General features: G+C 44.4%; 3 protein-coding genes across 4 annotated transcripts in view; 1 reads left to right on the plus strand and 2 right to left on the minus strand.

Moving 5' to 3' along the window:
* The window catches only part of DUSP16 (dual specificity phosphatase 16), an 86354-nt gene extending 81078 nt beyond the window's left edge, over nt 1–5276 (plus strand). The window contains exon 8 of the mRNA XM_045554308.1: nt 1503–5276. Within this exon, the coding sequence (XP_045410264.1) occupies nt 1503–2679 (1177 nt within the window). The 3' untranslated portion in view covers nt 2680–5276. The remainder of the gene's footprint in view (nt 1–1502) is intronic.
* Nucleotides 5277–11457: 6181 nt separating this feature from the next.
* Nucleotides 11458–20770, minus strand: part of BORCS5 (BLOC-1 related complex subunit 5) — a 78998-nt gene continuing 69685 nt past the window's right edge. For both annotated transcript variants that reach the window (XM_045554310.1, XM_045554309.1), the window contains exon 4: nt 11458–11782. In XM_045554310.1, the coding sequence (XP_045410266.1) occupies nt 11552–11782 (231 nt within the window). In that variant the 3' untranslated portion in view covers nt 11458–11551. The remainder of the gene's footprint in view (nt 11783–20770) is intronic.
* Nucleotides 18201–18929, minus strand: LOC123639997 (V-type proton ATPase subunit E 1-like). The gene has a single exon (XM_045554311.1). It carries the CDS (start codon nt 18854–18856, stop codon nt 18464–18466), a length of 393 nt encoding a protein of 130 aa, XP_045410267.1. The 5' UTR covers nt 18857–18929; the 3' UTR covers nt 18201–18463.

A 20770-nucleotide genomic window follows, 5' to 3' on the forward strand; every position in this document is an offset into this window, starting at 1 on the left:
GTAAAATGTCCTACATTCTAGGGTTGGCCAGATTTTGCAGTGTCTAATTTTGTCAGGGTTGCCCCCCAGTCCCTGATCAATCTGAGTCCCCTGCATGCCTTGGTGGGTAGAAGTGGTTCATTTTTTTGTGATAAAGAATCAAAAATAGAAACATGTGGGGCAGGCCTGCTTTAGCAGTTGGACTTTTTTCTCAATTTGAAAACAGAAGTGAGCTGCTAAACAGCTTCCCCTCTGAGGCAGGAGACTGGAGTGGCCGCGTCCTCCCTGCTAAACAGCTTCCCCTCTGAGGCAGGAGACTGGAGCGGCCGGGTCCTCCTTTCAGGCTTTTCTCCCTGAGGTCCTCCTGCTCCATGTGGAAGCTAGAAGAAAAGGCACCCTTGTATCATGTTATAAAGTTTCATTATGCGGACCCTGCATTCATTCATTCATTGAGGAGACGGAGTCTCGCTATCGTATAAATACAGGGGGTTTCAGATTCCTACATTTATATTTGTCATGGTTGAGCCAGTTATTTCTGGCTTTGTTAATTGGCTTTAGGTCACTTGGTTTCCATGGAGTTTTAGGTTTTTTGGTTCCTTATTCAAATGCAGATTTTCAGTGTGGTTTTACTCCTGCATCAGCTGAAGAGTGTTCATGAGGTTCCAGGCCACTGAAGAATTTGTCTACCATTTCTCAGAGACTGTGTTTCCCGAGTGAAACAGGAAAGCTCTTTATTATGAGTTTTGATCCCTTGATGAATCTTTTTTACTGTGGTGGTTACAAAAATGGACCCAGACATTAGACAGACCTGGTCTTGCATCCAGTGCCACCATTTAGTAGCTGTGTGATTTTGAGCAAGTCACTTACAGACTTTGTGTACCTCCATGAAGGGGATGATTACACCCACCTCACATAGGGTAGTTTTGAGGATTAAATAAATAATTCAGTGCATTAGCGTAGTCCTTAGCACTTTGGTTATTCTATCATGTTCAGCACAAAAAGAAGGAACTCAGAAATGTATGCTTTGATATTTTGACCATCTGATACCGTCGTGTTTTTGGCAGTAATTTAAATTGTGAAATATCTTGAGAAGTGACTGTGGGGACTTTGAGAGGGGATGATATTGGAACTTGCAGCTGGAGAGTGGGTGCTACACTGTACTTCTGATGGTAGCACTGGGCTGTGTGTGTGGGGGGGGCAGTTCTTTGATGGTGGCAGAGAATCATCTCTTATCAGTTGCACTGGGAGCCCTGGATCCTTGAAAACAAGGAGGCTAAAACTAGAGCTTTTGGGCCCTGACTCCTCCTGTCCAGCGTGCTCAGGGACGTGGAGCTCCCCCAACTCAGAGAGAAGCCCTTTGTGTTCTCCACCTTGGGGCGTCTCCCTGAACTTTTAAACCAATCCTCGTCCAGAGGTATTTGAGAAGATCTGTCTAATAATTCCTTATCTCATTTATTCCCTTAATACTCTTAAGATACGGTGTAGTTGTAAAACACAGGATTTTTTTTTTCTTCTCTTCACAGATTTGTAAAAGAAAAAAGACCTACTATATCTCCAAACTTCAATTTTCTGGGCCAACTCCTGGACTATGAGAAGAAGATTAAGAACCCGACTGGAGCATCAGGGCCAAAGAGCAAACTCAAGCTGCTGCACCTGGAGAAGCCAAATGAACCCGTCCCTGCAGTCTCAGAGGGTGGACAGAAAAGCGAGACGTCCCTCGGTCCACCCTGTGCCGACTCTGCTACCTCAGAGGCAGCGGGGCAGAGGCCTGTGCATGCTGCCAGTGTGCCCAGTGTACAGCCATCACTGTTAGGGGACTGTCCACTGGTACAGGCGCTCAATGGGATCCACCTGTCCTCAGACAAGCTGGAAGACAGCAGTAAGCTCAAGCGTTCCTTCTCTCTCGATATCAAATCAGTGTCGTATTCATCTAGTGTGGCAGCGTCCTTACACGGTTTCTCCTCATCAGAAGATGCTTTGGAATACTATAAATCTTCCACCACTCTGGATGGGACCAACAAGCTATGCCAGTTCTCCCCAGTTCAGGAAGTATCAGAGCAGAGTCCTGAGACCAGCCCGGTTAAGGAGGAAGCCAACGTCCCCAAGAAGCCCCAGGCTGCCAGGCCTTCAGATGGCCAGAGCAAGCGACTGCACTCAGTGAGAACCAGCAACAGTGGTGCCACCCAGAGGTCCTTCTTGTCTCCGTTGCACCGAAGTGGGAGCGTGGAGGACAATCACCACACCAACTTCCTTTTTGGCCTTTCCACCAGCCAGCAGCACCTCACGAAGTCTGCTGCCGGGCCGGGCCTCAAGGGCTGGCATTCGGATATCTTGGCTCCCCAGACCTCGACCCCTTCTCTGACCAACAGTTGGTATTTTGCCGCAGAGTCCTCTCACTTCTACTCTGCCTCGGCCATCTACGGAGGCAGTGCCAGTTACTCTGCCTACAGCTGTAGCCAGCTGCCCACCTGCAGCGACCAAGTCTATTCTGTGCGCAGGCGGCAGAAGCCAAGTGACAGAGCCGACTCGCGGCGGAGCTGGCATGAAGAGAGCCCCTTTGAAAAGCAGTTTAAACGCAGAAGTTGCCAGATGGAATTTGGAGAGAGCATCATGTCCGAGAACAGGTCGCGGGAGGAACTGGGCAAAGTGGGCAGTCAGTCCAGCTTCTCGGGCAGCATGGAAATCATCGAGGTCTCCTGAGAAGAAAGACACTTGTGACTTCTATGGACAGTTTCTTTCTTGTTCACAAAAACTATTCCCTGTAAATCTGAAATATATATATGTACATACATATATATTTTTGGAAAATGGAGCTATGGTGTAAAATCAAAAGATGGATCAACCCAGTTGTTCTCTCTTAACATCTGCATTTGAGAGGGCAGATGATAGAATTCCCCCTAGACGGAGGAAGCAGTTTTATTCAAGGAGTTGCACATGCTCTTGTTCTCACAAAAGCAAGGGCATTTGGTGTTAGAGGACAAAATCCCCTACCGTTTTCATGTTGTGCTACAAAGAGATCTCAAATACTCATCTTTGTCCAGACCCTTCCCTAGTGCACCTTAGTGCTGAGACTGAGCCAGCTGTGGGTCGGGTAGGTAGACCCTGTTAGGGACAGAGCCTAATGGTAAATCCAAGAGAAACGATCACATCCAAAGCTGATGCGCAGGTCCAGGCTCACCCGACAGCCGAGTGACGCGCACATCATTCTGCTGGACGGACCATTAGGGCCTTGCCAAGATCTACTTTCGAACCAACCCAGTACCTCAGACAGGAAAGTCAGGGCTTTCACCACTGCCGTGTCTGGTAGCCCGTTTTCTAGGCGTTGTGAATAGGTAGGTAGCTAGTCACACTTTGCAGACCAATTCAAACTGTCTATGCACAAAATTCCAGTTGGGGCTGGATGGAAGTAGTTATTATTTTTTTTTTCTCCTTCTCAGCTTTATGAAGAAAAGCAAGGGGAAACCGCCTAGGATTCAATTTAATGGCCAGGAATCTGGCAGCGTAATGATTTAAGCTAAGGTTGGGAGGCTAAACAAGTCTACCTCCCTCTTTGTAAATCAAAGAATTGTTTAAAATGGGATCGGTAATCCTTCAAATAAAGATTAACTTGGTTTAAAGCCAAATGTGAAGTTATTGGGGTTGGTAGCAGAGAAGCAGCAGCACCTTCAAGTTCTCAGCCAAAGTAGATGTTCTCCATTTCTGTTTCACTGCATGGCTGATGGCTGGTAAAATTGTAACAGCAAGGCAGACTTTTATAGCAAACTACCAAGAGAACCGTGCGTGGAAAGATTAAGGAAGGTAAAAATCGCTGAGGAGAAGCAGGAAACTTATTTCCCTAATAGCACGTGATGAGGATGGTATTTCTATAATTTCCTCAGACTTTCAGACTTACTAATAGGGCTGAGAGAGGCTTTAGGAAGCAAGGAATATTCAGAATACGACAGTAGAGGAAGGTGAAGACTGTTGATTTTGTTGGTTGTGAGTAGAGTGGAAAGCCACAGCCAAGCTACTTTCAGAAACTACCCGCAGCGTGGTTTTAGAAGGGGCAGATCCACGTGGAGCAAGAGCAAGGTGGCTTCTCAGTCCTTGAGCTACAATCACCGTATGGAATCAATCCTGGCAGCTGAACATAGGAGGTGATAAGAGCAAGTACACAAGCGAGAGTACAGATCTGCTTTTAAACTTCCTGGCTTGAGTTTTATCAGCGACAGTGTGGTCCTCTTTTGAAACCTTAATTCACGTCAGCAGCTTTCTTGGGGTGGGGGTGTGGGACGGGTGTCGCCGTTGTTCTTTCCTTTACTGTAAGTGTAGCCAGTTGCTGACTCACATCTCAGGTTTTTCTATGTTTGAGAAATAGACATTTCTTTGACTAGGATGTGACTTAATGTTTCCTATGGTGACTGCTAAAGCCAGCATAGAATGACATGATTCAAAACTGACTGATTTGATCATGAGGATATGAGCTTCACAGACATGACGAGTTATGCACAAATAATGTGTGCTGTGACAGGGGTATAAGATGAAGGCAGAGGAGAGTAAACTGCAGAGGGAGTACATTGTTACCATTCTGAAAAAGTTCTGCTGAGTGATCTGAGTTAGTTTTTATATATACATTTACATCTTTCATGTAATCAGACATCCTCCAGTTTCACAGTAATTGCTGTGTTATGTATACACACACACACCAGATGTGTAACAGTTCACCGCTTCCAGAATCTGGTCACATCTGTCAAACATTTTTTCAGAAATGAAAGCAATAGCTCCATGTTGAGTATGTTTCAGGAGGGTTGGAGGACTTGGTTTTAAGGAGATCTCTGGGCAGAAGTTTGCATTCCGTCATTTAGGGTTTCTCTTGGCCATGGTCCCTGTCCTTCCTTTAACTGTGATGTAGTCATACACTACAGCCTTTAGTCCTTGATCACTAATGTCAAATAATCAGTTCTTGGAATCAAGACTACCACGCTGAAGGGGCGGCCTCGGGCGAGCCTGGAGCTGCCGGGTGTCCACGGCGTGGTGGCTCCTTCAGCGTGTGATCGTAGGGGAAGCCCTGGAGTCTACTAGGATGATACAGGTGGTGATTTTAAAGAACAGAACTAGAATTCTATGTGAGAAATGCTGGAAAATGGTTTAGGGCATTTGTAAAGTTAGGTCGAAAGACTGTATAAATGTTTAATATGAATATAGTGTTCCTTTGGAGTAAGGCAAGCTATTGAATGATTAAATTGTGCATTTCTCATTTTGATGTGTCATGTATGTTAATATGAAATAAAATCAAAACTGGTACCTGTTTATACATACCTATGAGAAGAGACCTCTCTTTGCAGCTGTCCACTCAGTGGGAACCGTATCACCCAAGCTGCCAAAGGAGGCAGGGGTGGCACCTGTCCGGTTCTCACACAAACGAGGATTTAGCTCAAAATACAGTGGTGGCGTTGTCAGATCCGGTCCGTGCTCTGTCGTTCATGTGGAACACGGGATCATCAGCCAACACTTCAGCACCCGCCTTCACTCTTCAGTGTGTAGACACCTAGGGCACTTGTAAATATTTTCCTGGTGATTCATTCCAGAACACACAAGGGTAGGAAGAAGAAAAGACCAGCTACACACTGTGGTACGTTCTAATGTAACAAGTAAATGATTTTATAACTCCTGTAGGAAAAACTGAGGAAGGATAGTTGTTAAAGATCTGTTCTTGAAGCCAGGCCTGGTGGTGTGTGCCTGCAGCCCCAGCTACTCAGGAGGCTGAGGTGGGATTATCACTTGAGTCCAGGAGTTGAAGACCAGTCTGGGCAACCCAGTGAGAATCCGCCTCAGAGGAAAAAAAAAAAATAACTGATCTCCATCCTTGCCAAATACATCTTTATGACCTCTCTGCTCATGCACTGAAATGACCACCTACGAAACTAGAAGCTTAGTCTCATCAGTTTAATAAAAATTACGCATCGAAGGAATAAAGTGTTTACCTTCAGTGCAAGCAGACAAAATAATGACTATGGAGAGAATCACAGGGGACCTCACTGAAGTTGGTTGTAACCGGCTTCTGAGTTGAAGTTGGATTGAAGAACATTTAAAAGCAAGAAGGATTGGACTGGGAGAGCTAGACGAGAAGAGCTGTCTTGCCAGGACTCTGCTGAGAAACAGGCGGGAGTGGGCTAGACAAATACAGGGAATGCGGGCTAACTCGGCCTCCAGGGATGGAAGGCAGCGGGAGGAACGGGTGTTTCCGCGAGAGGCTTCAGATGAGAAGATGCAGGGATTGCAAAGGCCTGACGGTCAGGCCAGCGGCCTACTTGAAGGCAGACCTTGGAGCTCCGTGGAGACCAGCCTCAGCAGGCTGGCACTGGAGGACTGGTTTGGATCTGACAACTAAAATTAGATCAGGACTTAAACCAAGGGGGAAGTCAGTGTGGATACTGAGATGCGAAGAAAAATGTGGCCAAACTGGAGTGAGCCCTGAGTGTGCGAAGAGATTATGTGAAGGGTAGGGAGTGTGTGCTGGAACTAGGTGATGAAAGCTTTTTAGCCTCAAAACTAAAACTTCATTATTAGTTTATCGTAAATACTCCTGTCCGGTTTTGTTTTTCTGACATTAAGCAGGAATGTTCTAGGTCTAGTAAACAAAATTTGTTTAAGTGCTTTTCTCTGAATATCACTTTTCCGTATCTATAAATGGAAGAGGGAAGTTATTTCTAGCGTTCTGTGGGACATCCTTGAACAGCAGAATCATACTTGGTTACATCTTTAAAATGTTGCGAAATCAACTGGAAAATTACAGCACTGTCTTGGAAGATATTTACAAGTCAGTCATATTGTTGCAGTCTATGTGCAGAAACATCAAATTGCATTTATGTAAAAACGAGTCTCATTCCTTTGGTTCCAGCTAAAACACTAAAATCAGTTTGAAAATGCTGTCCCACAGGAACTGCAGGGCGTGACCTTGTAGAAGCAGCATCATAAGCAAGTAGGGTGACTTGCAGAGAGTTAGTTCAGCTATGATCTGGCTTCTCTCTGCTCAGGGAATTACGACAATTTCAAAGACTGGATTAAAAGTACTTGGTTCACAAAAGCGTTGGCATAAATCATGCCTCAAGGAATGAGCCTTGATTAGTGAAGAGACATTAACTCGGCATCGGTAAATTCTATCAGGTCTTATATTTACACCGATAACCCTGAAAAAAATCCTAAGAGTAATGGACACACATGTACACCCGCATGATGCTGGCCTCACTAGTAAGCAACTAGATTTAGTTGCCAATATTTTTTTTTTTTTGAGGCATGTGAATAATTACCTGGTTACCCTTCCCCTCTGTAGCCACGACATTTGAATGGGAGGTACATGCCTGCTGTGTCAAAAACCACAAGAAAGTAAGTGTCATTTATTACAAATTAGTGAACAAGAATGACCCCTCCTCTGGGGCACTATATGTTTCTTCACAGAGCAATGAAGGTCAGGGTGCGGGAAAGAAAGGCAAAACTCTCACAATGAAGAGAAATTTTATACCTAAAAAGTCCACAAGAAGAAAAATTTTCACTTCTCCCCACTCCATCCTTCAATCTTTAGTGTCAACATTTTAAGTAATTTCTGCTGATTACTATATGTCTGGGCTTAGCTGAGATATAAACAAATCAGGAAGACAAAGTTCCCAGTCACTAGAATTGTAATACATGTTTGCTCATGTCTCATTTCTGAAGATTCCTGCTTTTGCCTTGGGACTTACTAGGGGAAATGCCAAAGCTAAGTAAGTTCTACAAATCAACACAAAAATGGCACATGTCAGCCCCCAGGGCCCTTTATGTAACCCTGGAAACCGCGTGTGATACCTATAATATAATGGTAACATTACCAGCCTCTTTCAGAAGTCTGAAGGAAAAGCAAAGCAGTACTAGGGAATGCCACCCCCCGAAACAAAAACACTGCATTTCTTGGGCGTACGCCTACATTTCAGGATACGGAGTCCTTCAAACTCATTTCACCAAATATTTACTCTGCAGAGAACACTGCGTAGGTATCAAGGTTCAAAATATATTTTCTATTCTGAGGATTTTATCATCTGAGAGGCAGGAGACTATATAGTCTATAAAACTATATCCTTACTAAGAACAAAACTTTGAGGAAAACAAAGACATGAAATCTGTAAAATAAGTATAAAATAGGCTCCCTTGAAATCTACACTATCATTTGCTGTTGGCCCACAATGCACTGATTATAAATCTATGTGCACATAATACAAGGGGTGAAGGGCGGCTTCTACCGACCCTCCACTTCAGCTGTGCGAAGAGGAGGCTGCAGTACAGGGGCCTCATAAATACAGATGAGGAGACAGGTAAGAAAAGAGGCTCTTAAAAGGAGCCAGTGGGCCCCTCTCCAATTTATAATTAAAAGGGAGGAAAGCAGCTCTCCCTTGGGAGCGCAAATTTAAAGTCACTACCAGGATCTAGGGCCATTGCACAGTGACAACAGGTACACATGCGACTCACTGTTGCCGAAGAGTTTAGTGTCAAAATCACAGACTTGGAACCTTAGAGCTGGAAGGGGCCGAGCCCATCCAGGCAGCCGCGCTGTCCGGAGGCGGAGGCCGGGGCTCAGCACGATGAAACTGCTCAGCAAAGGTCAGGGCTAGAGCCCTGTCGCCGTCCCGGAAACAGCCCATGGAGGCCAGATGGGTCATCGGGTAGTAGCCAACGTAACTGTCTCTCGGCCCTCAGATGCTTGGTCCGCATCCCATTTTGTGCTTTCATTTGTCAGCCGTGTGCAGTGCGGTGAAAACAGCCCCTGAGCTGTCCGAGTAGCTCTGCAGACCCTTCATTCTCTGAAGGCCACCAGCATGTCCCCGTGCTGGGCTCTGTGTGCTCCAGAAGAAAAACAATGATGGTGATGGCTTAGAAATGCCACTTCCTGTCAGTCTAGGTTCACTGGTGAATAGTCATTATATTATTCTTTCAACTTTTCTGCCAGTTTAAAATTAGAAAAAAGTCAGGAAAAAGTTATACTGAGGGTAGGTGCTATCTAGTCTAGCCATAGCAGATATTAACATGTATTGTGAAATTATAACATTAAAACAGCATGAAACAACATAGCAAGACCCTGTCTCTACCAAAAATTAAAAAATTAGCTGGGCGTGGACAGACACCTGTAGTCCCAGCTACTCAGGAGGCTGAGGCAGGAGAATCTAGGAGTTTGAGTCCAGGAGTTTGAGGTTACAAGTGAGCTATGATCACACCACTGCACCCCAGCCTGGGTGACAGAACAAGACCCTGTCTCAAGAAAAAAACAAAACCATGAAACAGTATGGAAAGAAAGATCAGTGGATTAGAACATAGTCTAGAACTAGATCCTCAATTATATGGAAATTAGATACACGATAAAAGGGGTATTGCAAATCATTGGAGGGAAGATGCATTACTCAATAAATGTTGTCACCTTCCCCACCTCCTACATTTCCTAGAACAATCTTAGCTATTAATATTAAATATTTAATAGATTCCTAAGTTACAGAACATATTTCTTGATTTGCACCCTCTAATGAATTGCTCTAGAAATGGTTGAAGGCCCCAGTAAAACCCTGATCATCAGAAGGCATTATCAGGACAACCTTCCTTCACCGGGCAGGCCCAGCAAAGGGTCAACAACAGCTGCCCACTCCCAGCTCGCTCCTTCCATTCCTGCTGGCACCCATGCCCACCTTTATCTCCTGGGGGCGATGTCTCTACTCCACCTTCTAATGGGGGAATAAAGACAGCAGTTCTGAGGATGCAGAAATGGGATCTACAGGCTGCCCTTTGAAAAGACAGATGCTTCCTTGGGCCTTTTCTCTCGGCTCTGTTTTCCAATTTGTCTTTCCAGCTCAGCGGAAATGAACAATCTGGATTTTTTTTTTTTTTTTGGTCATTAGAAAATACTAAAAGCTACTAATTTTTTCCTATGTCTGAATTTTAAAATTTTTTTTCTCCATTTAGCTTGAATGTGCATGCTGCTCTGTCACCCAGTTGTTTAACATCTTGCATTTTATTCTGGTTTCTAAGAAACTTACACGATAGCATCTGATTAAAATCCAAGATTAGAATCAGATAAAATGTAGCTGAGATATGCTACATTAAGCAGGATCAATTTTAATCTAACAAATCTACTGAAGGTTGATTTTTGGGTTTTTTTGAGACAGAGTCTTGTTTGTCACCCTGGGCTAGAGTGCAGCGGCATCATCATGTTAATAGCTCACAGCAACCTCAAACTCCTGGGCTCAAGCAATCCTCTTGCCTCAGCCTCCCAAGTAGCGGGAACTACAGGCACGTGTCACCACACCCAGCTAATTTTTCTATTTTTTGTAGAGATGGGGTCTCACTCTTGCTCAGGCTGGTCTCGAACTCCTGACCTCAAGCAATCCTCCCACCTCAGCCTCCCAGAGTGCTAGGATTACAGGCGTGAGCCACTGCACCCCACCTGAAGGCTGTTTGTGACATCTCAAAAACACCTCGTGAGTGTTGGAGGAATACGGGGAACAGGATGGAGGCCCACATGGTATCCTAGCCCTGGCGGTGGCTTCCTCAAACCCCAGCTCTCAGTCTCAATCCACCCGCCTGGGTCTGTGCCCTACATTCCATTTCTAGCATCTTCAGTCCTTTCTTCCATGAGAACATCTATGATGTGACAAGTAACACGCTAAGCACTTTTGCTGTTACTCAAATGGCTTCATTTCCTAAACTCCCACAGAAATTCTGCAACATTTTGAATTTTTCTCTTCAGAAATGAAGGTAAAGGCTGTCCAGCCATTTCTGTATCTCTGGACAATATCCGGCCCATCAAATGGGCTCAGTAAATGTCTGCTGAGTGAGCGATCTCTGTGGCCCGCCATCAAAGCCTTAATGTCCAACACGTTTACTGGGCCAGGAAAAACAAATGTTGGTTAAAACCTTGTTACAAAAATTGGAGTCCTGCCAGTGTTGATGTAATAACAAGACACCTAAACTATGCCTGCAGCAAGGAAACCAGTTATCAGTGGAGGTGAATCTGCTCAGCGTGTAGAAAGGGAGTCTCTGATGATGACATGCAAGGGACACCCTAACCCGGCACACAGCGAGAAACCCGTGTCTCACGGGGCAGCCCCCAGATGACGTCTCGTGACAGAAGCGGTCGGGGCAGGCACAGGGATGACACACACACTGAGATCAAATGAGATTTTATGTTTGCAACTCACAACCCACAGAGCCTACTGAGTAAACTGTCACGAGCGCGTCGAGAACACAGAGCTGCTTTAAACGCTATTCTCTCCTCTCCGTGTCTGTGCTCCGGCAGCCAAACTACACACACTCTAATTGGAAAAAAAATCTAAACAAAATAAAAACAATTCTCAATACAGAGTTCTTTAAAGAAGTCCTAATAATTCAAATGTTCCAACTTCGGTTATCACCGGGAGTTAGTTTGGACCATTTCGCACAGGGAGACGGCGCCGGGGGAAAGAGCAGGCGGAAGGCAGGCTTGTGCCAGCCGGGCCGCCTGACGCCCACTTCGGGGCGCTTCCAGCCCTGGGCACGCGGCAAGACTGGCTCCACGTGTCCCGGGGCGCGGGGCAGCCGCTCAGAGCTTGAGCTCCCGGCCCGGCTGCATGCTGAAGGGCTCGAGCCGCTCGCCCTCGGGCAGCGTGCTGTTGAGCCTCTCCAGGAGCGGCACGGTCTGGTCGATGCCCATCTGGATGCGCCGCAGGAGGGCCGACATCTCGTTCACCTTCTGCATCTGCTCCGCGTACTTGGCGTACCTCTTCTGCCGCTCCTGCATGAGGCTGAAGAGGGTTTCTACAGACAGGTCCATCTGTGGACGGGAAAGAGAAGTAAACTACATCAAACTTTGTCTGATCCACCCCCTCAACGCGGTCAGGCGTCCGGCACGTGAGGGGCAGGGTCCCACAGGGCACGTGGAAGCCGACGGGTTTTACGGGAAGTACAGGGGCGATAAAAGGCCCTTCATAGCGACAGCAACTGCGGCACCAGAACCTTCTTTAGGCGGGGAGGAGGAGAGGACTGTCCCAGCCTCTAGGCTTTGCGACTGTGAGCTATTTATGGCTTCTGAAACTCTGGGATTTCCGTCTGTCTCTGCGCAGGAAAGAATCCTGGGCGTGGAGGCCAGACACCACAGGGTTTGAACCTGGCTCTGCCCCGTGGCCTCGAATACTTCGCCTGTGTGTCTCAGGGTCCTCATCTGCAAAACACCGGAAACCAATCCCAGAGTGGCAGGGTCGCGCAGGGACTGAGTGACCGACACTCGCGAACACGCGAACCCTGGGCCGCCACGTGCAGGCGCGCCTGGGGGTGTCTTCTGCACCCCCCGTCTCTTCCCCAGGAGGCTGCAGTTCAGCGGGCACGGGGACCGCTGCGGGGGAAGGGGTGGCTCTTCCTGCCAGGCCCAAACCTGCCAGCCAGGCTCCAGTCCGTACCACGGCACGTCCCACTGCGGGTCAAACTGCCGACTGCCTCGTGCGCCCTTTCCCCCATTAAGCACACTGCAGGCTCCAGCCTCCCCTTTTGTGACCTCTTCTCTTCCCCAGATAAAGTTCTTCAGAACCTGTCACCTGGATAAAACAGGCGGAGGGAAGCTCCGTCGTGTCGGACACCTGTAGCCCCTTCTCCGCCCCGACCCCGCGTCGGCCCGGTGCTTCCTTCCCAGACCGGGGAAGCAACAGTTCAACTACCAAGTCTACGTTTCTGTCCCAGATGCCCAAGGCCCCTTCCTGACCCCAGCGCCAGGCCAAAGGCTCAACACGCTACCACAGAGCCTCTGAAACTGGTTTTGATAAAAGCAAAAGCACAGGAGACCAAAGCCAGCCCCAAGAAAAAACAATGAGTCTGTTTTGATATTGTGGGGGGCAGGGGACAAGAAGAAGAGGAGACCACAGTATGACATTAGACCAACATTAGCCGCTTGGTCCTGTGCTGGCTCCTCCCACCCTTGTTTGAAAGGCCTAGGGGACAAAAGCAGCAGCTAGGGGGAGGCGGCACAGGGAGAGCAAAAGCCCATCTGAATGGGAAACTCCAAATAACGCAGAAACAACATGCACCTGCGGGGCCTCTGCAGCCCTTCAGTCTTCAGTCCCTCGGAGGTGGCGAGCCGGCAGATCATGCTGCTCCTGACAGTCAAATGCCAGGCCTCTTCCCAGTGGCCATGCACTCAGCACCCAGACACCCTCCACCCGGCAGACGTGACTGCAGGAGCGGGTGGAATCCTCATGAGCCGCCTGCTCCAGCGCTCAGCACGTCCTCAGGCCTCACACTGCACTCGGCAGGGGCATTCCCGGCCCTCTGCCCCCACCTCTGCCAGACTAGACAGACCCTGGAGCAGGTCATCTGAAATGGCCTCCAAGGCTCCACGTTACCTGTCTAAAGCCCTTGGCAATCAACCCATCCCCCGACTTACACCTGATCAGTTTACACAACATCTTTGCAAGGTATTTGTGCAAATGGCATATCCTCCCCCAACATTTCCACACTTAGCTGGGGGGCGGGGGGCCATGTTTAATGTCTCCAGAGCTTTTGTCCAAAGCCACTTTATGTTTAATGCTTCGGTGAACACATGTCATTCAAGCATGTTGCTCACACATGCTTATGTCAGTCTCTTAAGATTCTCTTCCATTACACCCCGTGGAAGAAAAAAAAGGAAAGAGGAAACTTCAGGTTGCCTGACTTCCAAAGTCTCACAGTGACAGAACTCAGACGTGCCCCCTACCAATCTCTTAAGTCCAGCATCTCCCTTTGACACGTATTTCCTAAGCAAGAGACTTTATCATTGGTGGGACATGAGACTTTAGTTGGTACATAGCATGGCATTAAAGAACATTGAGTCACACGATAGGAAAACAACTGTTTTTAAAATTTTTTCCCATTCTTTGATTGCTGTCAAGAAAGTCTCAACTTGGTGCAAAGCAAGAATTTAATACCTGGAAACATATAATAAAACTAGTGATGCCTATCTTTGATGTCCTTGCCCTCTGGTCTCGAGGCAACACTCCCTGATCCATAATCCCCACCTTTGCTCCGTGAACAGCAGGTGCACTCTTACGCTAACACATCTGACACAACTTCAGACAGTAAATCAATTATCTAACGCAATTCTGAATCACCGTTTTGACAATCTAGAGACATCCATATTTGCCTTTTCTATTTCCATTTTTTGCACATAGATTCTACCAAGACAGCATATACACTAATTGTATTCTTCTTGATAAACAGAGGTATTATGACACTACTTAAGGTCCCCTCACTGAATACTCTACAGCCATTCAAAAGACACAGCTGAAGACAGGGCAATGTAACCACCCAAGCTGCAGCTAAGGGGCAACCAGGAAACTAGTGGGGAAGTGGACAGTTACGATTCTTGCTCACCACACCCATCTGTCCATTCGTCTACCAAACAGTGGTCAAGATGGCAGGTTCTACAGTCTGACTACCTAGGTTTAAGGGCCACCCTCTATCCAGTATCTGTGTGATTTTAGAAAATCATCTACGTGGGGATTCTATGAGGGCAAGGATTTTGGTATGTTTTAGACCCTGCCCCAGTACCTAGCACATAGTAGGTCCTGAATATATATTTTTTGAATAAATGAATGAAAAGTTATCTAAGCCTCAGTTTCCTCATCTATGAAGTAGTGGGGACAACAGTGGCTACTTTAGAGTACTGTCCCGAGGATTAACTGAAATGCTTCATGTAGAACACTTACTATGTCACCCAGCACACAGCAAACACTCGCCAAGTGTGAGCTATTAATATACAGTCAACAGACATGCACTGAGCACTGTCACGTGCCATGTACCATGCTAGGTCTTAAGGACATAAATGTGGAGAACCAAAACTGTTTACACCCACACAGCTTACTGTGTACATGAACATGACTTTTCTTTTCCACTGTCTTTATTAACATGACTTTACTATTCCAGGAAACTCAGGCCCAAAAAGATACAAGCTGCAAAAAACTTTGTTTCAGGAACTTCCCAAGGAACCCATTGAAATGAACAAACTATTTGATTTTCCAATAGAAAGCAAACGACTGTTTATTCTCCACGATGCTCGCCTCAAAACCCTTGCCTTGCTGTGATCACATGACTAGTCACTGGAAGTCTCTCATGGCTGCTTCTGAGCACCTTCCTAAAGTCAGCTGGCAGGCACTCTGTCCTCCGCTTCTTCCTGGTCCCTCACTCCACTCTGCTGCAGCTGAAATGCGAGTGCCGCCCATGCCCACGCAGACTGAGAGTAACTAAGGTCACATCCTTGGGTTGGGAGGGCAGGAGAGCTAGAAGCAGCCTGGGTCCAGGAGGATGTTTGTGGGTAAGAGCAGGACCAGGCCTGAGAGAGAAGAATAAACTTTCATTTTGTATAAGCCACTGTAATTTGGGGTTTCTGCAACACTAGTTGAATTTAATCTTATACTGATAGAACTGAATGAGATAAAGCCCCTGTCCTCAAAGAACTCATCACTTACTCAAAGTCACACTTCAAACCTTGCCCTATATATTCATATTCTCTTTCTGGTGGCAGTACATTTCAAAGGGCAGGTGAGAAAGGAGGAGAGATTATTGGTGGGTATAACTGCACGCTTTACTAAAGTATTAGATATCTGCAGAATGTGCTCAAATTTGTTCTAAATACCTCATATGGATGGTGTGGACCCCTTTGCCCACCTGGCTGATTCACACCATAGATGGACCCAAAGTATTAGCAAGTCAAATCTAGAAACATACAAAAAGGATACTACATCATGACCAAGTGATGCTTATCTTAAGGAGACAAGCTTTTCAGTATCTGAAAGTCAACCAAAGTAATTTGCCATTTCAGCAAAGGTTAGAAATCACATGATTATTCCAATAGATACGGAAATAGCATTCAACAAATTCAGCATGTGTTCATTTGAAAATTTTCAGCAACCTCGGAACAGAAGGAAACATCCTCAACCTGATAAAGGGCATCTATGAAAAATCTAGAGCTAACATCATAGTTACTGGTGAAAGGAACAAGGCAAGGATGTTAAATTAACTCTTACCACTTCTATTCAACATTGCACTAGAAGTCCTAGCCACTGCAATAAATCAATAAAATGAAATAAAAGGCATAAAAATCAGAAATAAATAAAGAGTCTTTTTTTGCAGATGACATAATAATAGTTTACTTAGAAAATCTTAAGGAATCTACCAAAAACTAATAAAACAAGTGAATTTAGCAAGGTCGCAAGATAAATGGTCAATATACAAAAATAAACTATTTCTATACAACAATGAATAATAGACAATGGAATAAAAGAATACTATTTACAATTGCATCAGCAACATGAAATACTTAGGGAAAAGTTCAACAAAATATATACAAGACCAGTACACTGATATTACAAAACACTGCTATGAAAAATGACAGGAGATCTTAAAAAATGGAGAACTATACCATGTTCATGGATTAGAAGATTTAATACTGTTAAGATGTCAATGCTTGACAAATTGATCAATAGATTTAACTGCAATCCAAATCAAAATTCTAAAACATATTTTTATAGGACTTGATAAGCTGATTTTAAGCACAAAGAATGGCTAAAAGAATTCTGAAAAAGAACAAAGTTTGAAGACTTATATATAGTACTTGGTTTCAAGACTTAACTATAACGCTACAGGAATCAGTATAGTGTAGTGCTGGCATAGAGACATATAGATCAATGACACTGAGAGTGCAAATACACATCTAAGCATATATGGTCAATAGATTTTCTTTTAAACAAAAGTTCCAAGACAATTCAATGGGAAAAAAAGAAAGTTTCTCAACAATTTGTGCTAAAACAACCAGTTATCCATACGGGAAAAGAATGAACCTGGACCCTTACACTTCACACCATACACAAAAATCAACATGAAATGTATCACAGACCTAAATATAGAAGCTAAAACTGTGAATCTTCTAGAAGAAAACATAGGAGAAAAACCTTGGCTGCCTTGGGGTAGGCAAAGATTTCTTAGGGTCAGAAAGTACTAACCACAAAAGAAAAAAATGGTTAAATTGATCTTCATCAAAATTAAAGACTTCTCTTCAAAAGACACCATCAAGAAAATGAAAAGGCAAGCTGTAGACTGAGAAAATATTCACAATACATACATCTGATAACAGATGTATATCCAGAATATGTAAAGAACTCTTATGATTCAATATTAAGAAAAAATTCAAATTTGGGATCTTTTCAGAAGAACTACCCCAGGGCCTCTGTCTCCCTAAAAAGATAACTCAATTACTGAATTCCTAAAGGGAAAAAAGTTAGCTTTTAAGATCTCTAAAAGGAGAATTAAGAACGCTTATAGGAAAGTGGGCCAACTGCTTAACTAAACATTGGCTGACTTTATTAAAAGAAAGAAAGAAAAAAAAAAGGGGCAGAAGGGGGCCAGTGACGAGCCACCGGAAATGGGTTAGGGGCTGGGGAAGAGTCCCGCAGGAGATCACCTAGAAGTGGGATCTGGTCCTCTTGGGACAAAGGAGCCAAGGAAGTGTTAAGAGTAAAACTAGTCTGAAGATTGTATCTTTGGGCACTGTTAAGTAAGTTGGACCAGATCAGGAAAAAAAGAGTAGCTACATATTAACCAGACAGTTGTCACAACAGAACTCCTTTGCTGAAGCCCTGACACAGCCCTGAAGGGAAAAACTTCTGTTCAGTTTTCAAATCACTGAGGACCCTGGAGGCTTCTAGCTCATCACCAAGATTGTCCTGAAGCTTATCCTTTGGATAGTTATTGATGCCAAATGAGGAGTGGCTATTCATGACACCAATGCCTACTGAGGCTGCACATCTAACCTCAGCAGGGCCCTGTTCCATGGTTCATGGAAGCTCTTGTCCGGCCTGAGCTGGAGTGGCAGAAGAGGGCCCAGTTGCTTTTTGTCCCATTGGCCTAAATTCTCAGTAGTTCACCTGCCAAGACTTAGCCAGAGCTTTTACATTAGGTGTGGGTAGAACACCAGGACCCTGCAAATGACCTATTTAGACATTTGAAGTCATTCCTGAGCTCGAGCTTAGTGACTCAGAGTTTGAGAAGAGGAGAAAGCCTCTACAGAAAGAATAAAATAATTAAATGTGAGGCTAAGAAAACCACTCCAGTTTTCTTTTGTTTTTTTTTTTTTTCTTTTTTTTTTTTCAGACTTTTAGAGTATATTTAGCTGGTTCACAAGGGAGAACAACAACAGGGCACTGACAGAAAAACAGCACCAGTTCCAAGTGGAACACAACCATGGCTCTATTCTTGTGGCTAAGAGTGCATTGGAAAAAACATGCTTTAAAATAAAGGCCCATATAAAGGGTATTCTCCCAGGGAGAGAAGCTGTTAGCAGCAGGAATATTCCTTACATGTCCTCAGGCAGGTAGGCCTCCTGATCAGTTTGGACATCAACATCATTTTTAGTGGCAATTCTGTACATAGAGATCGCCTTTTGCACTGCAGCCTTTACCAGAGGTAAATCCTGTTTCCTGCAACAATCAATCATTCAGGGCTCCAGCAACTGGTACAAACCCTGGAGGACCAGTGCATCCAGCAGCACCTGGTACCTGGTTGTATCTTTTACCACCTTGCCAAGTCTCTGTTTTGCTTCATTTAGTAGGTCTGTGATAAGGTCATCTGCTGCTTTGAGGACTCTGAGCCTTGCTTGATTCATCAAATTGGACATCTGAATTTTCTTTTCCTGCTCAATCTGCTTCTCTTTCTTCTCATAGTATTCCATAATCTTCAGTCTTTGGGTTTGCACAAGCTGACCTTTCTCAATGTTGAACTCTTCTTCTGCCTTTGCATCTATTTCTTCTGCTTTTTCATTGGCTTCTTGTTCAATGAAAGCCATCATATGCTTCATCTGCTTTTGCACATCAGCATCGCTGAGGGCCATGGAGAAAGCAATGCTAGACCGGTGGGCAACAGTCCAGTTTTACGACTAAATATATACAGCTTGCGAATGAAAACAGTGGTACCAGACCTGGTCAAAATCTTGTTTCTGCATATGACTGATTGCCTTTGTGACCTCTCTGAGCATCAGCCTTTTTGTCCCTAAATTGAGGATAATGACAGTACCTACCTCATGGGGTTGACATGAGAATTCAATGTAGAATGTGAGATAATATGTATAAAACACCTAGAGGAGCCCCCAGAAAAAAAAAAACATAAATGATAAAATGTATGTGAACTGAAACTGTCTAGAAATCTCTTTTACATGAAGGATGGAAAAACAAGGTTAAGAAATGTAGTAAACAGAAGCAGAAAAAAATGGTGACATTTTCAGATATCCAAATAGACACGATATATCTTAGTTGTAAAGGCCTCATCTCTGTTACCATCTTTAAGGCATACACAATCACTCTGATGACAATTTACCATTGTGTTCTTCACTAACGTTTCATTTTTGTTCTGAACTTCTGCTATTGAAAATCTTACTACAGTCACATTACTCATCCCACAGTTTCCTGACAGAATCATTTCATACTATATAATAATGGAAATCAATATTTACCTACAAGTCCATGTGTTTTTGATCTGTATGTTCAGTCATGAGGATGAGTAATTATTACCACTGTTTGAGGCTAGCCAGCATAGTAAAAATAAAAATACATACGTATTTATTTTTCAAAAAGTATTTTGGGCTGGGTATGATGACTCATGCCTGTACTCCCAGCACTTTGGGAGGCTGAGGTGGGAGGATTGCTCGAGGCCAGGAGTTCAAGCTTACAGTGAGCTATGACTGGGCCACTGCACTCTAGCCTGGGCAACAGAGCAAGACCCTGTCTCTTAAAAAAAAAATTATTTTTGAAAGCAAACACAGGAGCTTTGATAAATGATATCCTCTCCAACAAGAGTACACTACTTCAAACACTTTTGTTACATAAAATGTCCTGAAAAAATAAGCTTTGATGCTGGTTTGGTTGGGGCAGGTGGGTCATCCTATGAAGGATGTTATGCTTGATGTAATTTTACTTTCAAAGTAAAGGTAAACTTTTCAAAGTAGTGATACAGACTACAAGGGCTTATCATTTTAAGTTAGAAAAGATGTGCAACATAACAGTAAGAGCTTCATAAAGATATTGTACATCTTCTAAATTCTAAAATCTTAAGTTATAGATATGTACAAGATGGTCAAAAACAAGTTTAATAACTTTATCATGGGTCAAAAGGAAAATGAGTACGTAAATTGTGTCCCACAGTTAACAAAATTCATGGAATAGGATCAATAGACTTGATTTTCCTACCCCTAAGACACTTAACTTTAAAAGAAACGGTAAAAACAACAAAGACAGCTCATGGACTTCAGCAAAACTGCATTTAAAAAGTCACTCATCTTTCCCACCCTTTAAAAGTAACCCCTGGGCAGGGCATGATGGTTCACACTGCTAATCCCAATGCTTTGGGAGGCCAAGGTAGGAGGATTGCTTGAGCTCAGGAGTTCAAGGTTGCAGTAAGTTATGATAGCACCACTGCACTCTAACCTAGGTGACAGAGTGAGACCCTGTCTCTAAAAAAATAAAAGAACAGAAAAGAAAAAAAAAAGCGAAAAAAGAAAAAAAAAAAAAAAGAAAGCAGTTAGCCTAACTATATCAATTAGTACTGTCCCTATGGCAATATCTGGCCTCGCAATTACAGCTCAAGTCATTCCTCCAGAGAAGATATACAAATAGCCAGTAAACACATGAAAAGATGTTCAATGTCATTAAGGAAATGAATATGAATACCATAAACATATACAACTTCACACCCACTAGAAGGGCTAAAATAAGAAGGCAGACAATTGCAAATGTCAGTGAGCATGTGGAGA

The sequence above is a fragment of the Lemur catta genome, chromosome 6 (genome assembly GCF_020740605.2).
Source record: "Lemur catta isolate mLemCat1 chromosome 6, mLemCat1.pri, whole genome shotgun sequence".
NCBI lineage: Eukaryota > Metazoa > Chordata > Mammalia > Primates > Lemuridae > Lemur > Lemur catta.

What these genes read in the sequence shown, in the direction of transcription:
- LOC123639997 (XM_045554311.1), bottom strand. Translation starts at nt 18,856, where the DNA reads ATGGCCCTCAGCGATGCTGATGTGCAAAAGCAGATGAAGCATATGATG.